The sequence below is a fragment of the Leopardus geoffroyi genome, chromosome E1 (assembly GCF_018350155.1).
Source record: "Leopardus geoffroyi isolate Oge1 chromosome E1, O.geoffroyi_Oge1_pat1.0, whole genome shotgun sequence".
NCBI lineage: Eukaryota > Metazoa > Chordata > Mammalia > Carnivora > Felidae > Leopardus > Leopardus geoffroyi.
Genome location: NC_059330.1, coordinates 37,003,525 through 37,023,416, shown reverse-complemented (window position 1 = coordinate 37,023,416; position 19,892 = coordinate 37,003,525). Strand labels below are relative to the sequence as shown.

Below are 19,892 nucleotides of genomic sequence, written 5' to 3'. Positions count from 1 at the left end.
CATAAGACACCAGGGAAGAATACCTGGAAAAAGATCTATTCTAAAAGCACATGGAAAGCAAGAAGCTAGGAGGAAAACAAAAGCCTTCCAAGAACAAATATAGAAAATGCCCCTGGTTCTTCAGAAGCTAAAGGCTAAAAGAAGATAGAGCTCAGGGATCCAGCAGATAGTTTACCCAGCCCAAGAATCAGAATCGGCAGAACTAGCACCATAAAAGCACAGCTTTGAAAAATAAGCAGAATGAAGAGCTAGATATGGGGAGTTGCTCCCCAAACAGAGGTATTCTGGTACTGGGAAATCAGTGAGGAGGAATGCCTTAGCTGGACGAGACTGGGCCATGTGTGTGCAGACATCCTGTTTAACATATGTGTGACTCACCTTTATGTGAATGTGTGCACACGACCTCACTACATTCCTTCCTTGGCATTCGACAGACACATACAGTGCACTTACAAAGTGCCGGGGACGGTGCTCGATGCTGGGAATTCCGCACTGGCCACACACAGAGTCCCTGCTCTTAGGCTGCCGTCCAGATGGGGAGGCACCGGGACACAAAGAGTCGCACAGATATTTACTTATTTATGATTGTGATAGGCCTTCCAAGGCGAAGCTGAGGGTGCTGTGTATAATAGGGAAGCTAACCTCATGGAAGGCTTCCCAGAAACTTTGGTTGTGTTATAAAAACCTGACCAAGAGTGGGTAGAGGTAAGGCGGAGGAGGGCTTCATTCCTGCTGCTTTGCCTCAGGAAGGCCTGGGAGGCCTGGAAGTTTGCAGGGCCAGTCCAGCTTCTCCCTAAACTTGCCCAGGTCATTCTATAAACGAGGGAATGCATGAGGAGGCTTTGATGTCTTGAGATCAGTGAGGAATTGGGAGCCTGAGAGGGAGGATTTCCTCTGTGGGCTGGACCGAGGCTCCTTGAGGGTTACATTACTCTAGCAGCAGTCTGAGATCAGAAATGGTGCAGCATTCTGACCATTTAATTAATTCAAAGCATCCTCATGCTCATTTTGGGGACATTATTCCATCTAATTATTTTTTTTTTTCCAGTCTGTCCATTTGGAATGAAAAACAAAAGAATAAAGCTTAATGCCAGCATTTCTCAACGTCTCTCCAAAAAAAAAAAAACGTAACTCTGCACTAAATAAAGCCTGGTAATTCAAAAGCAAAGCACTAATATATTCAGCATAAAACAGACAGAGGACCTAGAGCAATAATGACACCACTAATAACTAAAACAGTTATAACAATTAACAACAATTACAATGATAGAGAAGCTAATGGGTATGATCACTGCATTTAAATTGCTAGCAGAGCTGAGAAGGACTTTTTCTAGAGAAAAAAAGGGGGGGGCAGCATCTTATTTTCTTTACCCCACCTAAGAGAAGCTAAGCTCCCAGCAAACAAAATGTCATAGGAAGAATAGTGACGGTCTAAGTTTACAAACATATTGTGTTTTTCTCTCTTCTCTAGGTGTTTGTTGCAAAGCATTTGTCATTCCACACCAAGTTCTTTATAACCAGTAATAGTCATTTCTCCTGTAACTGAAGCCAGGTTGGTACTACTCTTGACAGACTCAGAATTTGAAAATAAACCTCAATGACGTGGAGAGTTCTAAGGTAAAAGGACCAGGATACCTTTCTGCCTCTCTTCCTCCTTAGGAAGGGCAGAACTTGACTGTGTTCCTTCCAGAGTTCAAATTCACCTTGGGCTTTTGTTTGGGAGACACTGGGTAGCTACAGAATTCAAGCTGTGAACAAGGAAAAGAGGCTAAAGGCAGGTCAGCATGTTGTTTACATTCGCTTGATGAGCCAAAGGACCGTGCTACTGAGGCCTGGCAGTGGGTGCAAATACTCAGCAAATTATGGAAACAAGAGACAGAATGAGAAGATGGATAGAGCCCGTCCTTGCTAGACCGTGGGTAGGTGAGAAATGGGCGTAGAAGGCTAAGGCAGTGACCCACTGGAAGAGACGTGAATATTCTCTAAGCCAGGCCGGATAAGCCCACCATGTTCATTCAGCCGACCAAAACAGACTCAGTCTGACACCGTATTAACCATTTCAGAAGGAAAGGTATAAAAAAATCTGCCAAGTTCCACTGACGATGATCCCAGAACAGGAAGAGCAACTGAACATTGCCATTTGCTTGTTTTCATGGCCATTTAACCTTGAGTTTTGAAGTCACTCTGGTCCTTAATGTTGTAAGTAGGATCCTGAAGTGGAGAACATCCACAGATCCTGAGTTTCATCTCCTACGCTCCTTTTATTGGGTCAAAACTGTAGCTGGCTGATGATCAACTCACATTTGGCCTTGGGAAACAAGCTTCAAAAAGTAAGAGCTGCAAATACCTCTGTGGCTTCCCTCAGTTTCTTTCATGCGATCACTCCATTAGTAGATGCTAAAATGGAAAAAGTGCCTCGGAAATGGAAGCTCATGAGTGACCGCTTTTCTGCCCTGCGGAAATTACTACATAGGGGCTCCTTTTTTTGGCTGACTTTGCCCATGATTTTAGAGTGAAAACAACTGTTTCGAGATCTTTCTTGGTCAGATATTTGATGTACTTAAGAATGAGCTGTGCCTCCAGCTTGGCTTTTTATTTGGCATGGCATACCCAAACCAATGGCCGGCAGTTTTCATATAAACAGCACAGGATGAGTTTTATTTTTGGTTACCTGCACACTGCCTTCTCATGATAGGGAAGGGAGATAAACTCTCATCACGGAAGACACTTAGTGTTAGACTGTTAGGCTGATGGGTTGCAATTTAGTGAGAATCTGAGGTGCTGAAGAGTCACTCATTAAAATAACCCTGTTACTAACAGTCATGCTGTAAACTGAGCTCTTTATAGATTGAACAATCAATACGACAAGGCTGTGATAGATTTTCTAGGTAACAGAATAAAATAAAAGAAATTACATCTTACAGGGTCATTAACACCCAATGAGGATAAACTGAATTCCTTTTTTCCTCCTCTTCTGATAAGATCTAGTTGGGCTTTAAAAATGTTAGCAATTCCATTACGGGAAAGCACAGCGTTTCTGGGAATAGGATCTCTGGAAGAGTTCTGGAGAAAAGTATGTGGATTTTAAAGGTCATCCTGCTAGTCCTGGTATCTTTTAGGAGAAAAGTCATCCCACTCCCCCCCCACCCCCCAAAGACATGTGACACCTGAGAAAAACTAAGTGAAGCAAACCTGTGTAGCTTGTCTATTACATAAGAGTGCACACTGTCCTAGAATTCCCTTCATATTCCCTAGAATATGCCTTCAGGGGGCTGCCCACCCTTCCCTTGGACCTCTACGTTTTATTGTTATAAAGCTAAGAGGTGCCATTTGGATGCTCCGTATTTGTCGCCATTTCTATAGCTCCTTTGGAGAAAAGGCACTGTATAAATTCAATAAATAAATAAGTAAACACAAATAATAAAAATTCCTGCCTCAGATTCTGCAGAGAGAGCAAAAAGTCCTCCCCTGTTTTTTAATCACTAAGTCACCAATCATTATAACTGGTGGGAAGTATAAACATAAACCATGGAAGCATATTTAGAGCTCACTACACTTTAACAACACCTATTTTGGAGGCAGGAAGCATGAGGAACAAAAGGTTTTTTTTTTTTTCTTTTTTAAACCTACTTGAATTAGAGCCATTGGAACAGCTAAGAAATAAACCTTCTCTCACCATCCCCCCACCCAAGACAGAGCCTCAGAAAGAAAGGTGGAAAGAGGAAATGGGATGAGGGAGGAGTCTGAAATTGAATTTCAAATGTTTATTTATTTTTGAAAGAGAGAGAGAGAGAGTGTGAGCAGGGGAGGGCAAAGAGAGAGGGAGAGAGAGAGAATCCCAAGTAGGCTCCATGCTATCAGCACAGAGCCCGATGCAGGGCTCAATCTCAGGAACCGTGAGATCATGACCTGAGCTGAAATCAAGAGTTGGACACGCAACCTACTGAGCCATCCAGGTGCCCCCTGAAACTGAATTTTAGACTTTTGCTAGAGACTGCTGCTTCCTGAATGGAGTTTAATATAAAGTTGGGCACAGGAAGCTTACAGTTTTCTACCCTGGCCTGTCCACATTAGCTGTTTTTCCTGCACTGATGATGGGAGTTGATTGAGAAAAGGCATGGAACGTAGATTGGTCAGAAAACAGATTTTCTGTTGGAATTCTGCACAGCAAGTAGGAAACAGTAGAAAATAGGTTTCAGAACGGACTTCATTCTATGTGTTAATTATTATGAAGCGCTTACTGAGAGCCACACTAATCCCGTACTACCCTTGCCCCAGTTCTTTCTTTCTCTCCTGCTTTGGCACATGACTTCTGATGCCGTCTCTTCCCTGTCTTTTCTCTCCCTGGGAGAAGTTGGGCACTTAAATGAAGTTAGGTCCTTCACTAAGCCTGTTACGTATTCACTTCCCATAGAACATGAACCTTAGGAGAAAGGGGCCTTGCTGAGTGGGTAATGAAGAGAACAAAAGGCACAAGAAAGGAAGAGAGAGGAGAATGGGAAAAGGAAGGGCCAGGGAAATGGAGAGGGACCAGGGAGGGAAAGATGGAAAGAACTCCTAGGCTTAAGACTTTCATAGAATCTCTAAGAAGAAAAAAATCAGCTAGTATCCAAATCAGCCACAATTTAGGCTCTGCTGATGGGATGAATGTCCTTGAGGTGGCTTTTGTGATTCACATTCCTTTACTGACAAGGATGGAATAGGTCCTTGGTCCACTTAAGGAGGCTTTAGAGGGGCATCTGACCTTAAGAAAAGATGGGCTCACTAACAGCCTAAAGCATGGTTAACAGTCTGGGATGAATAAGATGTGATTTTGTATTCAACAAACCTGTTACATATTCATTTCCAAATGTGCCTGGAATCAAAGCAGGCCATCAGAAGTCAGCATCACCAAGCAATTCTATCCTTCACCCCATGTTCACTTTCCAGATCTGACACATTTCCATTCCCCTCTGAACTCGCAATCTCCGGGCCTCTCAGAGAGGAGACATTTCCATTCTTTCCATTCTCAATCCTCTGATCTCTTAGAGATGAGGCAATTCTATTTTCACTGTACTGATTTAGGAAATACTGATAGGAAAAAATAAATATCTGCTTTGGTTTCCTACCCTCTGTCGGATAAATCTTAGCTGTTCTGGGAACATTAATTAAGGTGAATGGGTGGCTGCTTTTAAGGTTGAGATATTTCCCTATCCACTCATCTTATTTGGGGCTTCTGAGGCCGACACACCAGCACCCTCTTAATTAGTGAAGCCCGAGCATCCTACCCAGTGCCTATATATATGCGAAGCTCTCATACCTCCTTTATGTGGAGTCCCATTCTCTTCCTCTTCCAGATCGTGCTCTTCATCTGAGGGGATAAACACCAGCAGCATTAGCAATTAGTGGTCAAGTCTTATACTATTTATGCCAATGGGGGTCTTCTTTTTCAGAGCTCAACGTGCTCTTTTCAAGGCACTAATTGGTCTTTTTTTTAATTGTTTTTTTTTTTCACATTTTTATTTATTTTTGAGAGACAGAGAGAGACAGAACACAAATCGGGGAAGGGCAGAGAGAGAGGGAGACACAGAATCCGAAGCAGGCTCCAGGCTCTGAGCTGTCAGCACAGAGCCCGATGCGGGGCTCGAACTCACAGACTGTGAGATCATGACCTGAGCCGAAGTCGGACGCCTAATTGACTGAGCCACCCAGGTGCCCCTCTTTTTTTTTAATAGTTATCTCCCATCTTAAAATTGGACCTTCTCCTTCCCTCTTCATTTATTTATTCATAAACATTTTTAAGTGCTCACTATATGCAAAGTGCTACGGTAGGAACTGGAGATTGCTGCAGTGGGTAAGACTGGCGGGGTCCCCGTCCTGTGGCGCTTCCAATCCACTGGATTATTCAGGCACTAAATATCTCTGTCATTGAAATCTTAATCCTTTCCCTCAAGCTCTTTCTCCTCTCCTTCTAGAATTCTCTTCTAAATGTCTTGTCTCTTTGTAAGTGTAAGCATCCAGACTTACAGTGTGTGTGTGTGTGTGTGTGTAGCTAAGCATGTATTTAAACCCTCCATGATTAATTAGTCCTTAATGCATCAAGTTTTGTTCAGCTGTAGCAGAACCTGGTCATGTAAGTAATTTTATGTTCCTAGTACTAGGGGCTTGTAGTTATCTTTTTACTGTTGTTATTTAGCCTGCCTTGTTCATTAGAGTGTAAGCTCCTGAGGGCAGTTGGAATGGTCTTTTAATTAATTGTTGCAGGTACACAATGGGTTCTAAGTCAGTGCTATTGTCTAACTCTGATCAAGTGTTTATATGGTCAACGTCACCACATGATTGGCTTGTTTCTTGCCCTCATTAACCTGTTTCATCTCATACTACCTGATAACATGGGAATTGGGCCTTTAGAAAGACGGCATGAGCATCAGAATCATATTAAGCCATTTTATACGTGGAGTAAAATGAGCAAAATTACAGTTGCTCCTCTCCTTTTCATCACCTCAACTCCCTCACACACACACACACTCTCCACCCCCCCACCCCCCCCCCCCCCCATACACACATGGGCACACACACACAACGAATGGGGCATAATAAGCAACATTTTGAGGGCCGAAGACTTTGGTTTTTTTGTCCACATATACTTTCTCTCCCTGGGAGTTGGGGCACTTATCTGACTGGTTTCCCCACAGTTATGCCACTAAATGAAACTTTTGAGGAGATGGCTTGGGGACAGTTCCTTTTGTTTTAAATATAAGTTTTACAGAGCAATTTGAATTCTGGTATGTCAGAGTGGGGGAAGTAAATTCTAAGCTCATGAGTAAGAAGAAACAGCACAAAAGTATATGAGAGCACTATAGAACATTAAAGAAGTAACTGATTTCGCATACAAGATGGATGATACGGTTTCCATGCAAAAATAAAAATTAAGGGATTGGTATTCTGGAGAAATGAGTCATATGTCACCAAGATTAAAAAAAATACCAGGGTCGCCTGCGTGGCTCAGTCGGTTAAGCGTCCGACTTCGGCTCAGGTCATGATCTCACAGTCTGTGAGTTCGAGCCCCGCGTCGGGCTCTGTGCTGACAGCTCAGAGCCTGGAGCCTGCTTCGGATTCTGTGTCTCCCTCTCTCTCTGCTCCTCCCCTGCTCATGCTCTGTCTCTCTCTGTCTCAAAAATAAATAAAAAAATTAAAAAAATTAAAAAAAAATACCATACACATAACCTATATTTGCCTTAAAAGATTCCGTGGGGAAAGATCCGTGGGGAAAGAACTCAGCTCTTCTTACCTTCACATATGGTTTCACAGCAGAGAATTTCCTACTTCCCACCTGTAGTGCTCCCCGTCCCTCCCCCATCTCCCCAGGAGGGATAAAGATGTGAGATAATGGAGGAGTGAAATCAAATATCGGAAATAGACCGTGCTGAAATAAATCATGTTAAACATCATTCTTTGCACATTGTCTTCCTATCACTTGCCCACTTCCTTCCTTCCTCTGCTGTGATGCTTTTCCTTTTTGACATGGGACCAATTTCACAGGATTGAAAACGCTAGAAGAAGAGTTGGTGTGGCGTCCGTTCTTGAGATACCCAATGATTTGGACAGGGAGCATCTCTTCTGCTGATAACCAAACAACTCAATCACAAAGACCAATAATTTGCTGTGCTTAGGCACTTTTGCAGGGAGGGTTTATTCTACCTCTGCTGTCTGTGCACAGATGTCTCTTCCTCCCAATTCTAATCAATGTAAATTGGGTCAGATCTCCGCTGTGAATTACAAATTGGATCCGAAGTTGGAGGGTCACCGTGCCTGTGACTCCACCTCCTTCCCACCACCATTAGATGGGAAGCTACACCAAAGATCTTTTCTAAATAAATCAGACTTTATTGTAAAACTCGGCCACTGACGAGACATAACCTCATTAGCATTGATTTTAAAATAAATTATTGAAAGTGGCTTGCCTGCTCTTTGCATTTGTAAAATAGGAGAATGTAAATGTATTTGCAATGATAAAAATGAAAACTAAACTTGATTCCTTTATCCTTTCAGGCAACAGCACTTAATCTAGTCATGATACAAAAATGGGAAAAATAAAAATCTGTTCTACGCAGTTCAATTCCAGACCAGATACTCTGATTTCCATTGCGCCTGTGGAGTCACCTAGAAAGAAAGCAGAACGCTGGCCATAGATCTTGTATATCATTCGCCACCATTACTAAGCTCTTCAGTGATGGATGGGAATGGGGAAGCTCTAATCCCCACATCTGTTCTATCTAACGTTGACCTTCCCGGGTGGCTGAGAGTGGGCTCAAGTCAAGAAGGCTAGCTACTGATGTGAGAGGCTGGGTGCCGTGCCTTTGAAAGTGTGAGTATGGAGGTATCATCAACATAGTGGAGGCAAATGCTCTCTCTATAGCTGGTTGTGAAAGGCAGTACCTCTCAGCACCTTCCCAGCTGCAGGGGGGCGGGGGTGGGGGACAGCACAATACAAACAGAGAGGCATACACTTTACCTCTGGTCCTTCAACCAAATCAAACTGGCATCCTTCAAACGCCAACGCTGAGAAAACTGATTTCATGGCAACAGAAAGACATGTCTCTTTGCTCACAAAAGAGGGTGGGTTAAACAGCTAGATTTCTCATTTTTTTTTTCCATCTGTAAGATGAACCTTTCATTTTAAAGAGATTATTTTGAAAAAAAAATTTTCTTTAGGCTAAAGAGCTTGTTGAACTTCTTTATGAGAATATTAGTAGGCATTTTAGTATTACATCTACTGGAATACATCTTCATTTAAGAGAGAATTAAAATTTATGTGCTAGCTCAACTTTAAACAGTAATAGATTATAATGGTCCTTGCTCCTAACAGGGCATATGGGACCCCAACCTTACATAGGTTTTAAACAATTAACCTCTGAAGATTACCGTCCACTTATTATGTTAAATGCTCTACTTGATTCCCAAATATCTCATTTCAACTGGGAAAACAGTTGAGGAAGATTCTGTTAGTTGTGTGAACATGTAAGAGAACCATGGGGCATCACAAATGAGCATCAGTATCCAGAGAGTTGATTTCAATCAACAGTCTTGGCACAGTGTCAGGGACACTAATGAGAGGCTGAAAAGAACAGGACACTGACTCCACCGTGGAGGTGCAGAGAGGGGCTGGCTTCCCATGACACCTGGCTCCTTTCTGAAGCGCTGCTGTGACACCGGCTTAACTGAGAATAACATTAAAAAAATGACTAGATCAGAAAGAGGGAAACCACTTCCCCCAAACAAAGCAAGGTGACAGAAGCTTAAAAAATGCCAAGTGTATCAATGTGCAACCAGATGTCAAGGTGCTCTGGTGACAGACGCAAGAGAAATGCAGATAGACTCAGGGTATAAAGAGAACGTGCAGGAAAGTGGAAATAGAAACCACTCCACGGCATGCACGGATATGCTATAAATCTGTGGGTGTTATAGCACCTCTTCAGACAATGCGGAAAAAATGAGCAAGATGCTAATAACACACTTAATCCTCTGTTGTATAGTTGGTAATCTAAACTGTTACTTGAAAATATTTGCATCCTATCTCTGTGGTATGGGTCTTGATGTACAAGATATTAAATCCAATTTGCGCTAACAGCAGCACGTGGAATGCGCTGAATTTAATTCCACCAATAATAATTGAGCACCTACTAATTGGAGGAGAAAGACCTGAATATAAATCACCGTGGTAAAGGCTAAGACGGCGCTCAATTCCTGTTGAGTATCTGGGGGGGGAGGTGTCGCTAAGGAGACATGTTTTAAGCAGAATGTGTAGGGGGGCTTCATAGGGTGAACTCAGGGAGGATATTCCAGGTGAAAAACAAAACCAAACCAAAAAGTCAGCATGATTCTGGTGCTGGTCATGGTCATGATCATGGTCATGTTCTGGTTTTGGTGCTGGTCAAAGAGCCCTTGTGGCTAGGGCCCAGTGTGCATAGGAGTGAGAGAGAACCCGGCCAGGAAGCTTAGGCCTGATGATGGCATTGATGCTTTGATGGAGTGTTGCTTTTCTTTGAAATTGAAAAATCCCTTCTTCATAAACTTTGTGGTTTATTTATTTATTAAAACAATTGCTTTAATTTTTATTTATTTATTTTTTTGACGGGGGCGGGGGTGGGACAGAGAGAGAGGGAGTCACAGAATCTGAAGCAGGCTCCAGGCTCTGAGCTGTCAGCACAGGGCCCAGTGTGGGGCTTGAACTCATGAACCGTGAGATCATGACCTGAGCTGAATTTGGATGCTAAACATACTGAGCCACCCAGGTACCCTGGTTTTCTTTTTTTAAATGTTTATTAATTTATTTTGAGAAAGAGAGTGTGTAAGCAGGGGAGAGGCAGAGACAGAGAGGGAGGGGGAGAGAGAGGGAGACAGAGAGAGAGAGAGAGAGAGAGAGAGAGAGAGAGAAATAGAGAGCGAGAGAGAATTCCAGGCAGGCTCTGCACTTTCAGTGCAGAGCCCGATGCAGGGCTCAATCCCACAAACTATGAGATCATGACCTGAGCCAAAATCAAGAGCCAGATGCTCAACCAACTGAGCCACCCAGACACCCCTAAACTTTGTGTTTTTAGTGTCTGTTTCTTTTTTCTTTTCTTTTCTTTTCTTTTCTTTTCTTTTCTTTTCTTTTCTTTTCTTTTCTTTTCCTTTCCTTTCCTTTCCTTTCCTTTCCTTTCCTTTCCTTTCCTTTCCTTTCCTTTCCTTTCTTTTCTCTTTTCTTTTCTTTTCTTTTCTTTTCTTTTCTTTTCTTTTCTTTTCTTTTTTCTTTCCTTAGACCCACTATCACCATTCCCTCTTCCTGTGGGTCTGGACAACAGTACAGGGGGAAAAAGAATTTCACAGAATGCTTGTTTTCATTTGACTTAAATTAAAAAAAAAACACCAGTTATATGCTTTATTATAAAGCAATCTGGTTTCTGGTTCTGTAATAACCCTCCCGGGCAGTGTGGGCAGCATCGGAATGCACACAGAAATTCCTAGGGAGAACTCTGTGTCTCTCTTCCCGTTTGCTCTCCTGAAAGCTCTCTGGAGAACAGAGTCAGATTCTGTTGTCACTGCAGCTGCTGTAAGGCCCCAGTTAAAGCTGTACAGTGGTCTCTGGCGTCTTGCTGGATCCCAGCTTTGAGGCCCCAGACAAAGTGAAACCTGATAAAAGTTGTCCTTTTATGGAATATTGAATCACAAAACTGGGCCTGTGCTAGCCCGTAAAATAATTGCAGGGAGGGGTGAGAGACGGCTCAGAAAAGCCTCCTGTCTCCCACACATCGCTTTAAAAGCGTTTCTTTGTGGTGGGTCCCTACAGTTTAATCTACTGCAAATGAGATCTTAAAAATCAAGGGCCCCCATATGCTCAACACGGATGTTCAGAAATCCCACTGGATACCAACCTTGAAACCATATTACCCAGGACTAACATTTTTGTGGTCTTGGCCGAAAACCTCGAGTGCTCTGGTTTTCCCTCATGGGAAGGACGGTGCCAGCCACGTAGCAAATGCTAATTATCCCATGATCAATGTGATGTCGCACATTTAATTTGATGACCCATACATTATTCTGATTAGGAAAAAACATTTTTGTATTGACTTGGTATGTGTGATAAGCACTTTTCTCTCTACTAGGAAGCTCACTGAAATTATATTCTGGGAGGGAGACCTCACTTCCATGGTCTTCCCATAGAGACAAGGAGGCTTCTGTAGGCCCCAGCCCAAAGGGGAAGGAGGGGCAGAACCACCAATGCTAAGTATCTTCCGCAAAGCACATTTACCTGTTATAATGAGACGAATGTTAGGAGCCCAAGTCATTTGACTTCGGATGGGTATGCAGTGTTAGCACAGCCCCACGTTCCCGCTGGCCGTCCCTCCACCCAGCACCTGTCCTTGCAGTAAAAACGGGCCTGAGCAGAAGGTGCAGTCCACACGCCATCTGCTCAGGATTTTCAATTTCACCTGCTTCGTACGTATAGCTGAAAATGTCCAACTGGACTGTCTCAGGTTTGGTTGGCGGGGGTGGGGAACTAGCCATTCCTCAATTTTTCAAGGAGGTAACACTTCTTATTTACATGCCACCAAATTACTAGTAGCCAGCCTTTACTGAGTACTCACAGTATGCCAGGGCTCGGTTCTAAGTGCTTTATACACTACAGTTCCAGGCTTCTCACAGCCTTTCTCTATGATAGGTACTATTGTTATCCCCATTGTACAGGTGGGAAAATCACACACAGAGAGGGCTAATAACTTGCTCAAGGTCTCATAGCTAGCAGGTGGCTGAGCAGGTGCATTCTGACTTAGAGCCAGCACTTTTCCCTGCAGTATCTTGCTGTCTCTCACCTGCCGCTGCTTGGTAGATCTTGTGAGATGGAGCAGTGGGTAGGTAACGTCAGGCCCCCTCATTTTCCCTTTCACTTCCTCCAGGACTGGTAGTGTGGCACTTGTATAATGAACAGAAACTTCAGAAGCGACAAGCTGAGTGTGTGGACGGGAGGCTGGGTGATGGAGACTTGGGGCTCAAATATTCATATCATCATTCAATGCCAATACAGCCCACCTCCAGTGCTGTCTCTAAAGACTGTGATGGATAGAGGCTTTCAGGAGAGAACCTGTTGGCTGGGTACAGCACCGTCCTTTGGAAACTTACAAAAGCAAGTAAGTTGCTCTGGCTCTCTGCAGTGTGGCTTCCTCATGTTCAAGGGACGGTTGTTGTGAGCAGAGGCTATGGCTTTCCTGGAGAAAGCAGACCAGTTGCCATGCTCTTGGAGCCCACCCCAACATCTGACCTGCCGTGAATTTTGGAGGAATGCCCTGGGACCCTCGGCAGTGCCGTGATGGCCACAGGTCGGAGTTAAGGAGGCAGGGGAAGAATGGTCTTTAAGAAGCCAATCACGCACTCATCGATCCATCGTCTGGAGTAAGGTGATGGTCTCAAACTCATCTCGTTTCCTGAGGCTCCTTCTCTTTCCTCTCCTTTGCTCTGAGCATCAGCCCCCTCCTCTCTGGCCTCTTTGAGAACTAAACGTAGTACATGAAAAGGCCCTTGTTTGCTTCCCACAAGGCTGAGTGGTTCAGTGAGGTTTTCCCAGAGCACTCTTCCACAGCTGTGACCCAAAGCGGAGTGTCACCCAGCTATTTCCCCCAGCCTGGACGGGAGTGGGTAGGCTATGAGCTCCTTAAGAAGATTCTGGCCAACTTGGGGAGTACATCTCCTTTTAGGGAGTGTTGTGAATTAGATCCATTTCTGCACCCTGCTGTTGCAATGGAGCAGCCTGTGAAAGGGAAGATTCTCAGAGGAGCTGTGTTTTAATGTAGCAATTTGATTCAATTTTCCACTCTATAAAATTACCCATCACTGCTCGTTGCTTTCTAACAGACACCTTCACTCTTAATTTAACAATCCTATCGAATTCTGCCAGGGAAATTGGAAAAATTTATCACCTGTGAAATTTTATTTTCCTTTGGTTGTATCTGTTTTTGTAAAACTTCATTAACGACAATGACTTGCTGAGGAAATTATCATTTTTTTTTTTTTAACTTCAGACACAAGAAATGGCTCGACCTCAACCAAGATATCATTTGCATAATAAAACACAACAAAAAGGCAGGGGAAGTCGGGGCTGGCAGAGGCTGGAAGTGTGAGGAGGAGAAGCAGGCCCTCCCTGGAGGGTGGGGAGGTGGGTGAGGTCCCCAGCAGGAAGGAGCCTCGCAGCCACAGCCTTGCTCCTTGACTCAGGAAGCAATGACGTGGCTCCCCACCCCCAACCCCCGCCCCCCAGGGAAAAGGCGAATGCAGTGCTGACAGGATTGGACCCTCTTCTCAGGAAGCCTTGAAATGCCAGTTGCTTACTGACCGTGCTTTTTAGCAACCAGCCCTGTCTTCAGGGGCCCGAGTGTTAGATTCACCTTAGTTCCTAAGTTCATCTGGGATTGAGGTTTCACTTGCTATAAATTTAGGCTTAACTTGAATTTCTCAGCAGAGCACTGAACTCCTGGCAAATTTCCACAGGAGCGATCTTTCTGAATGGACTTGAAGATTCAGCGTTCCTGTGGTCTAACTACCTCACAATTAAAAGGCTCAGGCTTCGGTTTTCCACAGTCTGACCCCCACTGTGCTCTGCGCTGTTCAACAGCTGCTGCCGTTCCCACAAGAAGTGGCTAGGCGGAAGCAGTGATGACTATACGTTTTTTGAGATGCCAGCTATCATGCCTTTGGAAGAAAAGAAATCTGTACCTGGGCTCGCTGTAATGGTGGGCAGAGGAAACAGGTTTATGTGTAAGAGATGCGATCTGACTTGTGGTATGTCTGAACTAGGTCCTCCTGTGTTGTGCTCCGTCAGGGTCTTCTCAGGTTACGCAGAAGGTTTGTCAGCACTGATCTATGTTCCTTCAGGCTTCTGATATCCCCTTCATCATTTTGAGACGACTTTACCTTACTCTCACATTTACACAGACAAGAAGTTGAGACTAGAGAGTTTTGATGACCCAGCTCAAGATCCAGAGCAAGCCAACGGAGGCCAACGTGAGCATTCTTGGCTCTTTAACCTCGCTGCCGTGTGTGATAAGCTACTTCACACGGCAATGGTGAAAGACACTCCCTGATCACTTCATCCTGCTCCCAGAGCTAGGGAGAGCCTCTGGACTGGGGATCATGGAGGTGCCACTGAAGCTTCCTTGTACTCTTTTCTTCAGAGATTTGGCTTCCTCGGGAGGGTTCAAACTTATATTCTTCCACCAGGTCAAGAATTTCTAAAACTAATGGAAGATAACCAGAAGATAAAATTTCTCACCTGGCAAGACTTCATAAATATCTTCTTCCTCCTCCTTTGTGGGCTCTTTTAGCCCCACACTCCCAGGCAAGATGACGGGTCTGCACTGGGAACTGGAATTCGGGGAGTCAAGGCCATCAATATCGTCATACATCTCTTCTTCTTCCTCCTTTTCCTCCTCCTCTTCATATGGAATGGTTAAGGAGCTCAGATCTGCCAGGGCAGAGATGATAATGAATCAAGACGGGGAGAAAAAGAAAAGAATAAGGCAGGGAAGGAAAGAGGGAGGGAGGGAGGGAGGGAGGAGGAGGAGGAGGAGGAGGGATGAGAATAAAATATGTCAAAGGAAAATGAAACACCAGGTTAAGTGCTGTTATTTCTAATGTGGGCCTCGGTGGCAGGAAATCTACAGAAAAGGCCAGACTAGCACCGTGTCAGGTTTAAACCGTCAACATAAATCCTTCCTTGCAATAAAACTTGATCAGGATGAAGCAGCTCTGGAAAGTAGGAGTGTGCGACTGAGCGCATGAGGCGAAGGGAAGAAAATAGGCCAGAAGAGGAAATGCCAGCGTGCTGCAAACTGTTTGCCAAGTAGAAAACTGGAAGGGTGAGTGATGGCCTGTGCTTCTCCAGGGGGCACGGAGCTGTGGGGACTATGGCAGCCTCCACAGGGTAGCTGGGCTGCCAGAAGCTCATCTCCTCCATGATCTCACAAGATCAGAGTGTCAGACAAGTTTGTTTATGAAGAGGAAAAACAGGAAAAAGTGGAAGAAGAGGAGAAAGTGAGATACAGAAAAATGTAACAGTAACGCAAGACCAAATAGAATGGCTGAGCTGTGTTGGTTACCATGTGCTTTTGCAACCGCACAGTCTGGCTGACCTCAAAGTGGGTCATCGCACAGCGGATGTTGAGCCGTTGCGGCACTGGGGAGCACAGGGCAGGAGAAGGAGATTGGTTTTTTATTTTAATGCGGAACTGGGAAGGTTCGTGCTCTGATGTCTAGGACAGAATGCTCTCTGAAACCCTGCTGAGGGGCCTCTGCAGGATGGGCGAGTGCCGTCAGGGTACCCTGGGGAAGGAAAGGATGGAGAGACATCTAACGTTCATTTCAAAACACTATAAAGCTGTTTGGCTTGATTAGGCATTTAATAAAGATTTTGCAACAATTTTCATCTGAATTCTGGTGCCACCTCATTTGAGGAAGGGATCAAAGACACATTTGTGGCTTAAACCATATGTTATTATTTTGTTTGTTTTAAAATAAAATGGAATGAATAATTTCTTCAATGTGGGATTCTGAAAGTACCACAGGGTACAGCTCAATAAAGCTGCTTTGAGTTTTATTGAGGCTTACACACTTAGGGGTATATTACACGCATAAATCCAAGGCACCTAGATGAGAGTGTACCCTGTAGTCTCGCCATCAATGTTCATGTTTGCCTAGTTCCAGTCTATTATACGTGACGCTCTTGGTAGATGCAATAGTTTGTTTTTGTGATAGCAAAGGCATAAACCGAGTAAAATAGGCAATTCTTGTAATTAAAGCTCTGGTGCTTCCTTCTTTTTCTCCACAATAAAATCTCACAGCAGAATAAAAAACAGAGACGAAAAGGCTCGGTGTTTTTGGGTTGATGTGCTCCTCCTTAGGTCTTGGCCCATGTATAAAGTTGGTGTTTCTGCCTTTCTGCAGCGGCAGGGTCTTGCCATGATGGCGTATCGTGGGTTATCTGATGCCAAGCGACAGACTCAAGTCGGCTACCTCTACCTGTCAGGCCACTCCGGACTAGACTTCCAGGGCCACTGGCACCGCTGTGCCTGCAGGTCGGCCAGCAGAGGGCACTCTAAGAGTGGTCATTTAACATCTTCAGGCAGGAGGACTTCCCATCCCAAAGCAAGGAACGTTTTATTGTGGTTTGGGAAAGAACAATTTGCTTCTAATGTCCAATGGCCATGAAGGCCACTTCGATGAGAATAGATTTCTACTTCTTACTAAGTTTAAAACGAGAAGATTTGGGACCTAAATTGCGTCTAGGCAACTTTATGTTTGATATCACAACTTTCCTTTCCAGAATATAAGGGGTTAGAAGATACCTAATTGAGCTAAGCTGGTTTTCAAAATCTCCTTGTCTAGTGGGTACGGATATTACAGAGGTCATCTCCACGTTGATTCATACTTGAATCAACTTGAATCAACTCCACGTTGATTCATTACTTTCTGATTCATACGTGGTACTATTTGTTGTTATAACATAAGGCTGGTAGAAGGGAGAACAAGCAGATAGGAAGTACAGATTGAAGGCTGTGGATTATATTTATGCAATATAACTTCAACTGCAAATCCACTTAAGTATTGTTTCTGTAGTAATGATACTTACCCTTTTTTTTTTATTTTTAAAAAAAATTTTTTTTTCAACGTTTATTTATTTTTGGGACAGAGAGAGACAGAGCATGAACGGGGGAGGGGCAGAGAGAGAGGGAGACACAGAATGGGAAACAGGCTCCAGGCTCTGAGCCATCAGCCCAGAGCCCGACGCGGGGCTCGAACTCACGGACCACGAGATCGTGACCTGGCTGAAGTCGGACGCTCAACCGACTGCGCCACCCAGGCGCCCCAATGATACTTACCCTTTAACAAGAAACTTATTTGATCCACCCAGTCTCTGGCCTCAGCTGGATTAGCAGCTGTAAACTAAAGAAAAATTAGTGAATTAATTTATTACCTTCATGAATTCATAAAATTTCCATGAATCCCATAGGGAGGTTCAAAGAGGAGAGCCTTGTGAGTTAAGTTGCGGAGTCAAGTTGAAAGCTCAAGATTCTCTGCTTAACTATTTAGAAAAAAGACCAAAATCTTACTCAGAGTGATATTTCCCTTCAGCAATTCTGTATACCCAATGTGGACTACTATTTGAGTCTGGACATTCATGTTCATGTGCATTCATTCGATTATCCATGCATTCATCAGACATTACTTTGAGAAACGTTTACAGGAAAAAAAGAAAAAGCAAACCAAAATTCCTGACTGCAAAGAACAATGCATCGGTTAGGGAGACAATATACACACTTGAGATGGGAACACTACAAAGAATGTTCATCTGGTAACAGATAGATGCTGAGAGAGCAAAGGAGCACTTACTGTCACCTGGAGTAAGCCAGAGAAGCTTGTTGAAGTAATACTGTTTTGGTTGGATTTTACTTATTTATTTATTTTAATGTTTTTTTTTTTTTTTTATGTTTATTTATTTTCGAGAGAGACAGAGAATGGATGGGGGAGGGGCAGAGAGAGAGGGAGACACAGAATCCGAAGCAGGCTCCAGGCTCCGAGCTGTCAGCACAGAGCCTGATGTGGGGCTCAAGCTTGTGAATTGGGAGATCATGACCTGAGCAGAAGTCGGACGCTCAACCGACTGAGCCACTCAGGTGCCCCTGTTTTGGTTGGATTTTAAAAGAGTTGGCAGAAACTGCCTGCTGGAGGGAACCATGTGCAGAGGATTAGGAATGAGGCCACTGTGTATGGGGGAAGGAAGGCAGATCAGCTTGACTGGAGGACAGTGACAGGTGATGCCGGAGTGCTGCGGGTCAGGGAGGAGTTGATGAGAGGGCTCTGAGTACTAGGAGTTCAACCTAAAACGCAGGCAATAGGAAACCACCGTAAATTCTAGCAAAAGGAGCAGGAGATTCTTTCAATAGTTGTAGGTAGGAGGGGTTTGAACAGGGAGGAATGGGAGACGGAAGACCAGCTAGAAGGCTATTTAACTAGTCCTCTGGGGGAGGTGATGAGGATGGCCATTGTGATGGCTGTGGGAATAAGTAAGAAGGCAAAGATCCAAAAGATATCGTAGAGGAAGAATCCACAGACCATGGTAATGACTTGGGTTCAATGGGCCAAAGAAAAGAAGTAAACAAACTCTACATTCTGATTCACAAAACCAGCCAGTCAAGCAGCAAGCCTTAGTAATTTTTTATTTTAAATGAATCAACTTGAAGTGACTGTTCCTGAAAAACATTTTTATCATCTGGCCATTAGGTTAAGACAAAGATATGTGCTGTGTAAGAAACCTAGATTCCTGCTTAATACTTATTAATAGACATTGTCATTTTTGATTTCTTAAAAACTCATTTCCATAAAAAATATCTAAGGAAATTGATTTAGACTTGTCATATAAATTTTTATCTGGAGGAGGCACCATCAATACTGAATAATTAAAATAACTTAGAAACATACCAAGTATATTCATCTATTACGTACATATCTATAAAGGATTCTCTAGCAAAGTTTAGTGTTAAGATAAAAAATTTGTGGGGGTGGGGGGCGCCTGCGTGGCTCAGTCAGTTAAGCGTCAGACTTCGGCTCAGGTCATGATCTCGCGGTCTGTGAGTTTGAGCCCCGCGTCGGGCTCTGTGCTGACAGCTCAGAGCCTGGAGCCTGCTTGGGATTCTGTGTCTCCCTCTCTCTCTCCCCCACTCGTGCTCTGTCTCTCTCTGTCTCTCAAAAATAAATAAACATTAAATAAATAAATAAAATTTTGAAATTGCATATTGAAGACCTAGGTTGTTTTATCAAAACGAGAGTTAAGATACTGTAGAAACATAAAACGATGGGTACTGAGAGCCATGTGAGAGTCAAAGGCTTACTCAAGTGAATGATATTAACCTTAATATTAACCTGAGCATAGCTTTTCTCGTTTTCCATAAGTTAGCTAAAGAATGGTTTTAGTGGGGTGCCTGGGTGGCTCATTTGGTTAAGCGGCCGACTTCAGCTCAGGTCATGATCTCGCGGTCCGTGAGTTTGAGCCCCTCATCGGGCTCTGTGCTGGCCGCTCAGAGCCTGGAGGCTGCTTCGGATTCTGTGTCTCCCTCTCTCTGACCCTCCCCTGTTCATGCTCTGTCTCTCTCTGTCTCAAAAATAAATGTTAAAAAAAATTGTTTCAGTAAAATCGTGATAAGATAAAAATTACTAACAACCAGGAAACGATATTTGTACACATACACACACATGTAAAAATATATTTTTGGTGAAAATCATGACATTCCCTTATTCAGAGCTTTTTATTCCTTTAGTTAAATCCACTACTTATTATATTACCTACTATATCATATCAAATATATAAAAATGAACGCAGTGAAGAA

General features: G+C 43.7%; 1 protein-coding gene and 1 long non-coding RNA gene across 2 annotated transcripts in view; one reads left to right on the top strand and one right to left on the bottom strand.

Annotated features, from left to right (window-relative positions):
- The window catches only part of SKAP1 (src kinase associated phosphoprotein 1), a 280,282-nt gene that overhangs the window by 25,323 nt on the left and 235,067 nt on the right, over nt 1–19,892 (bottom strand). Inside the window, exons 8-10 of the mRNA XM_045488552.1 lie at nt 17,388–17,451; nt 14,783–14,974; nt 5,300–5,350 (exon numbers count right to left, since the gene is read on the bottom strand). Of these exons, the coding sequence (XP_045344508.1) occupies nt 5,300–5,350; nt 14,783–14,974; nt 17,388–17,451 (307 nt within the window). The remainder of the gene's footprint in view (nt 1–5,299; nt 5,351–14,782; nt 14,975–17,387; nt 17,452–19,892) is intronic.
- On the top strand, nt 911–19,579 carry LOC123603534. Its single transcript, XR_006714924.1, has 3 exons — nt 911–922; nt 7,537–7,543; nt 19,459–19,579. It is a non-coding gene; the product is annotated as an uncharacterized LOC123603534 (long non-coding RNA).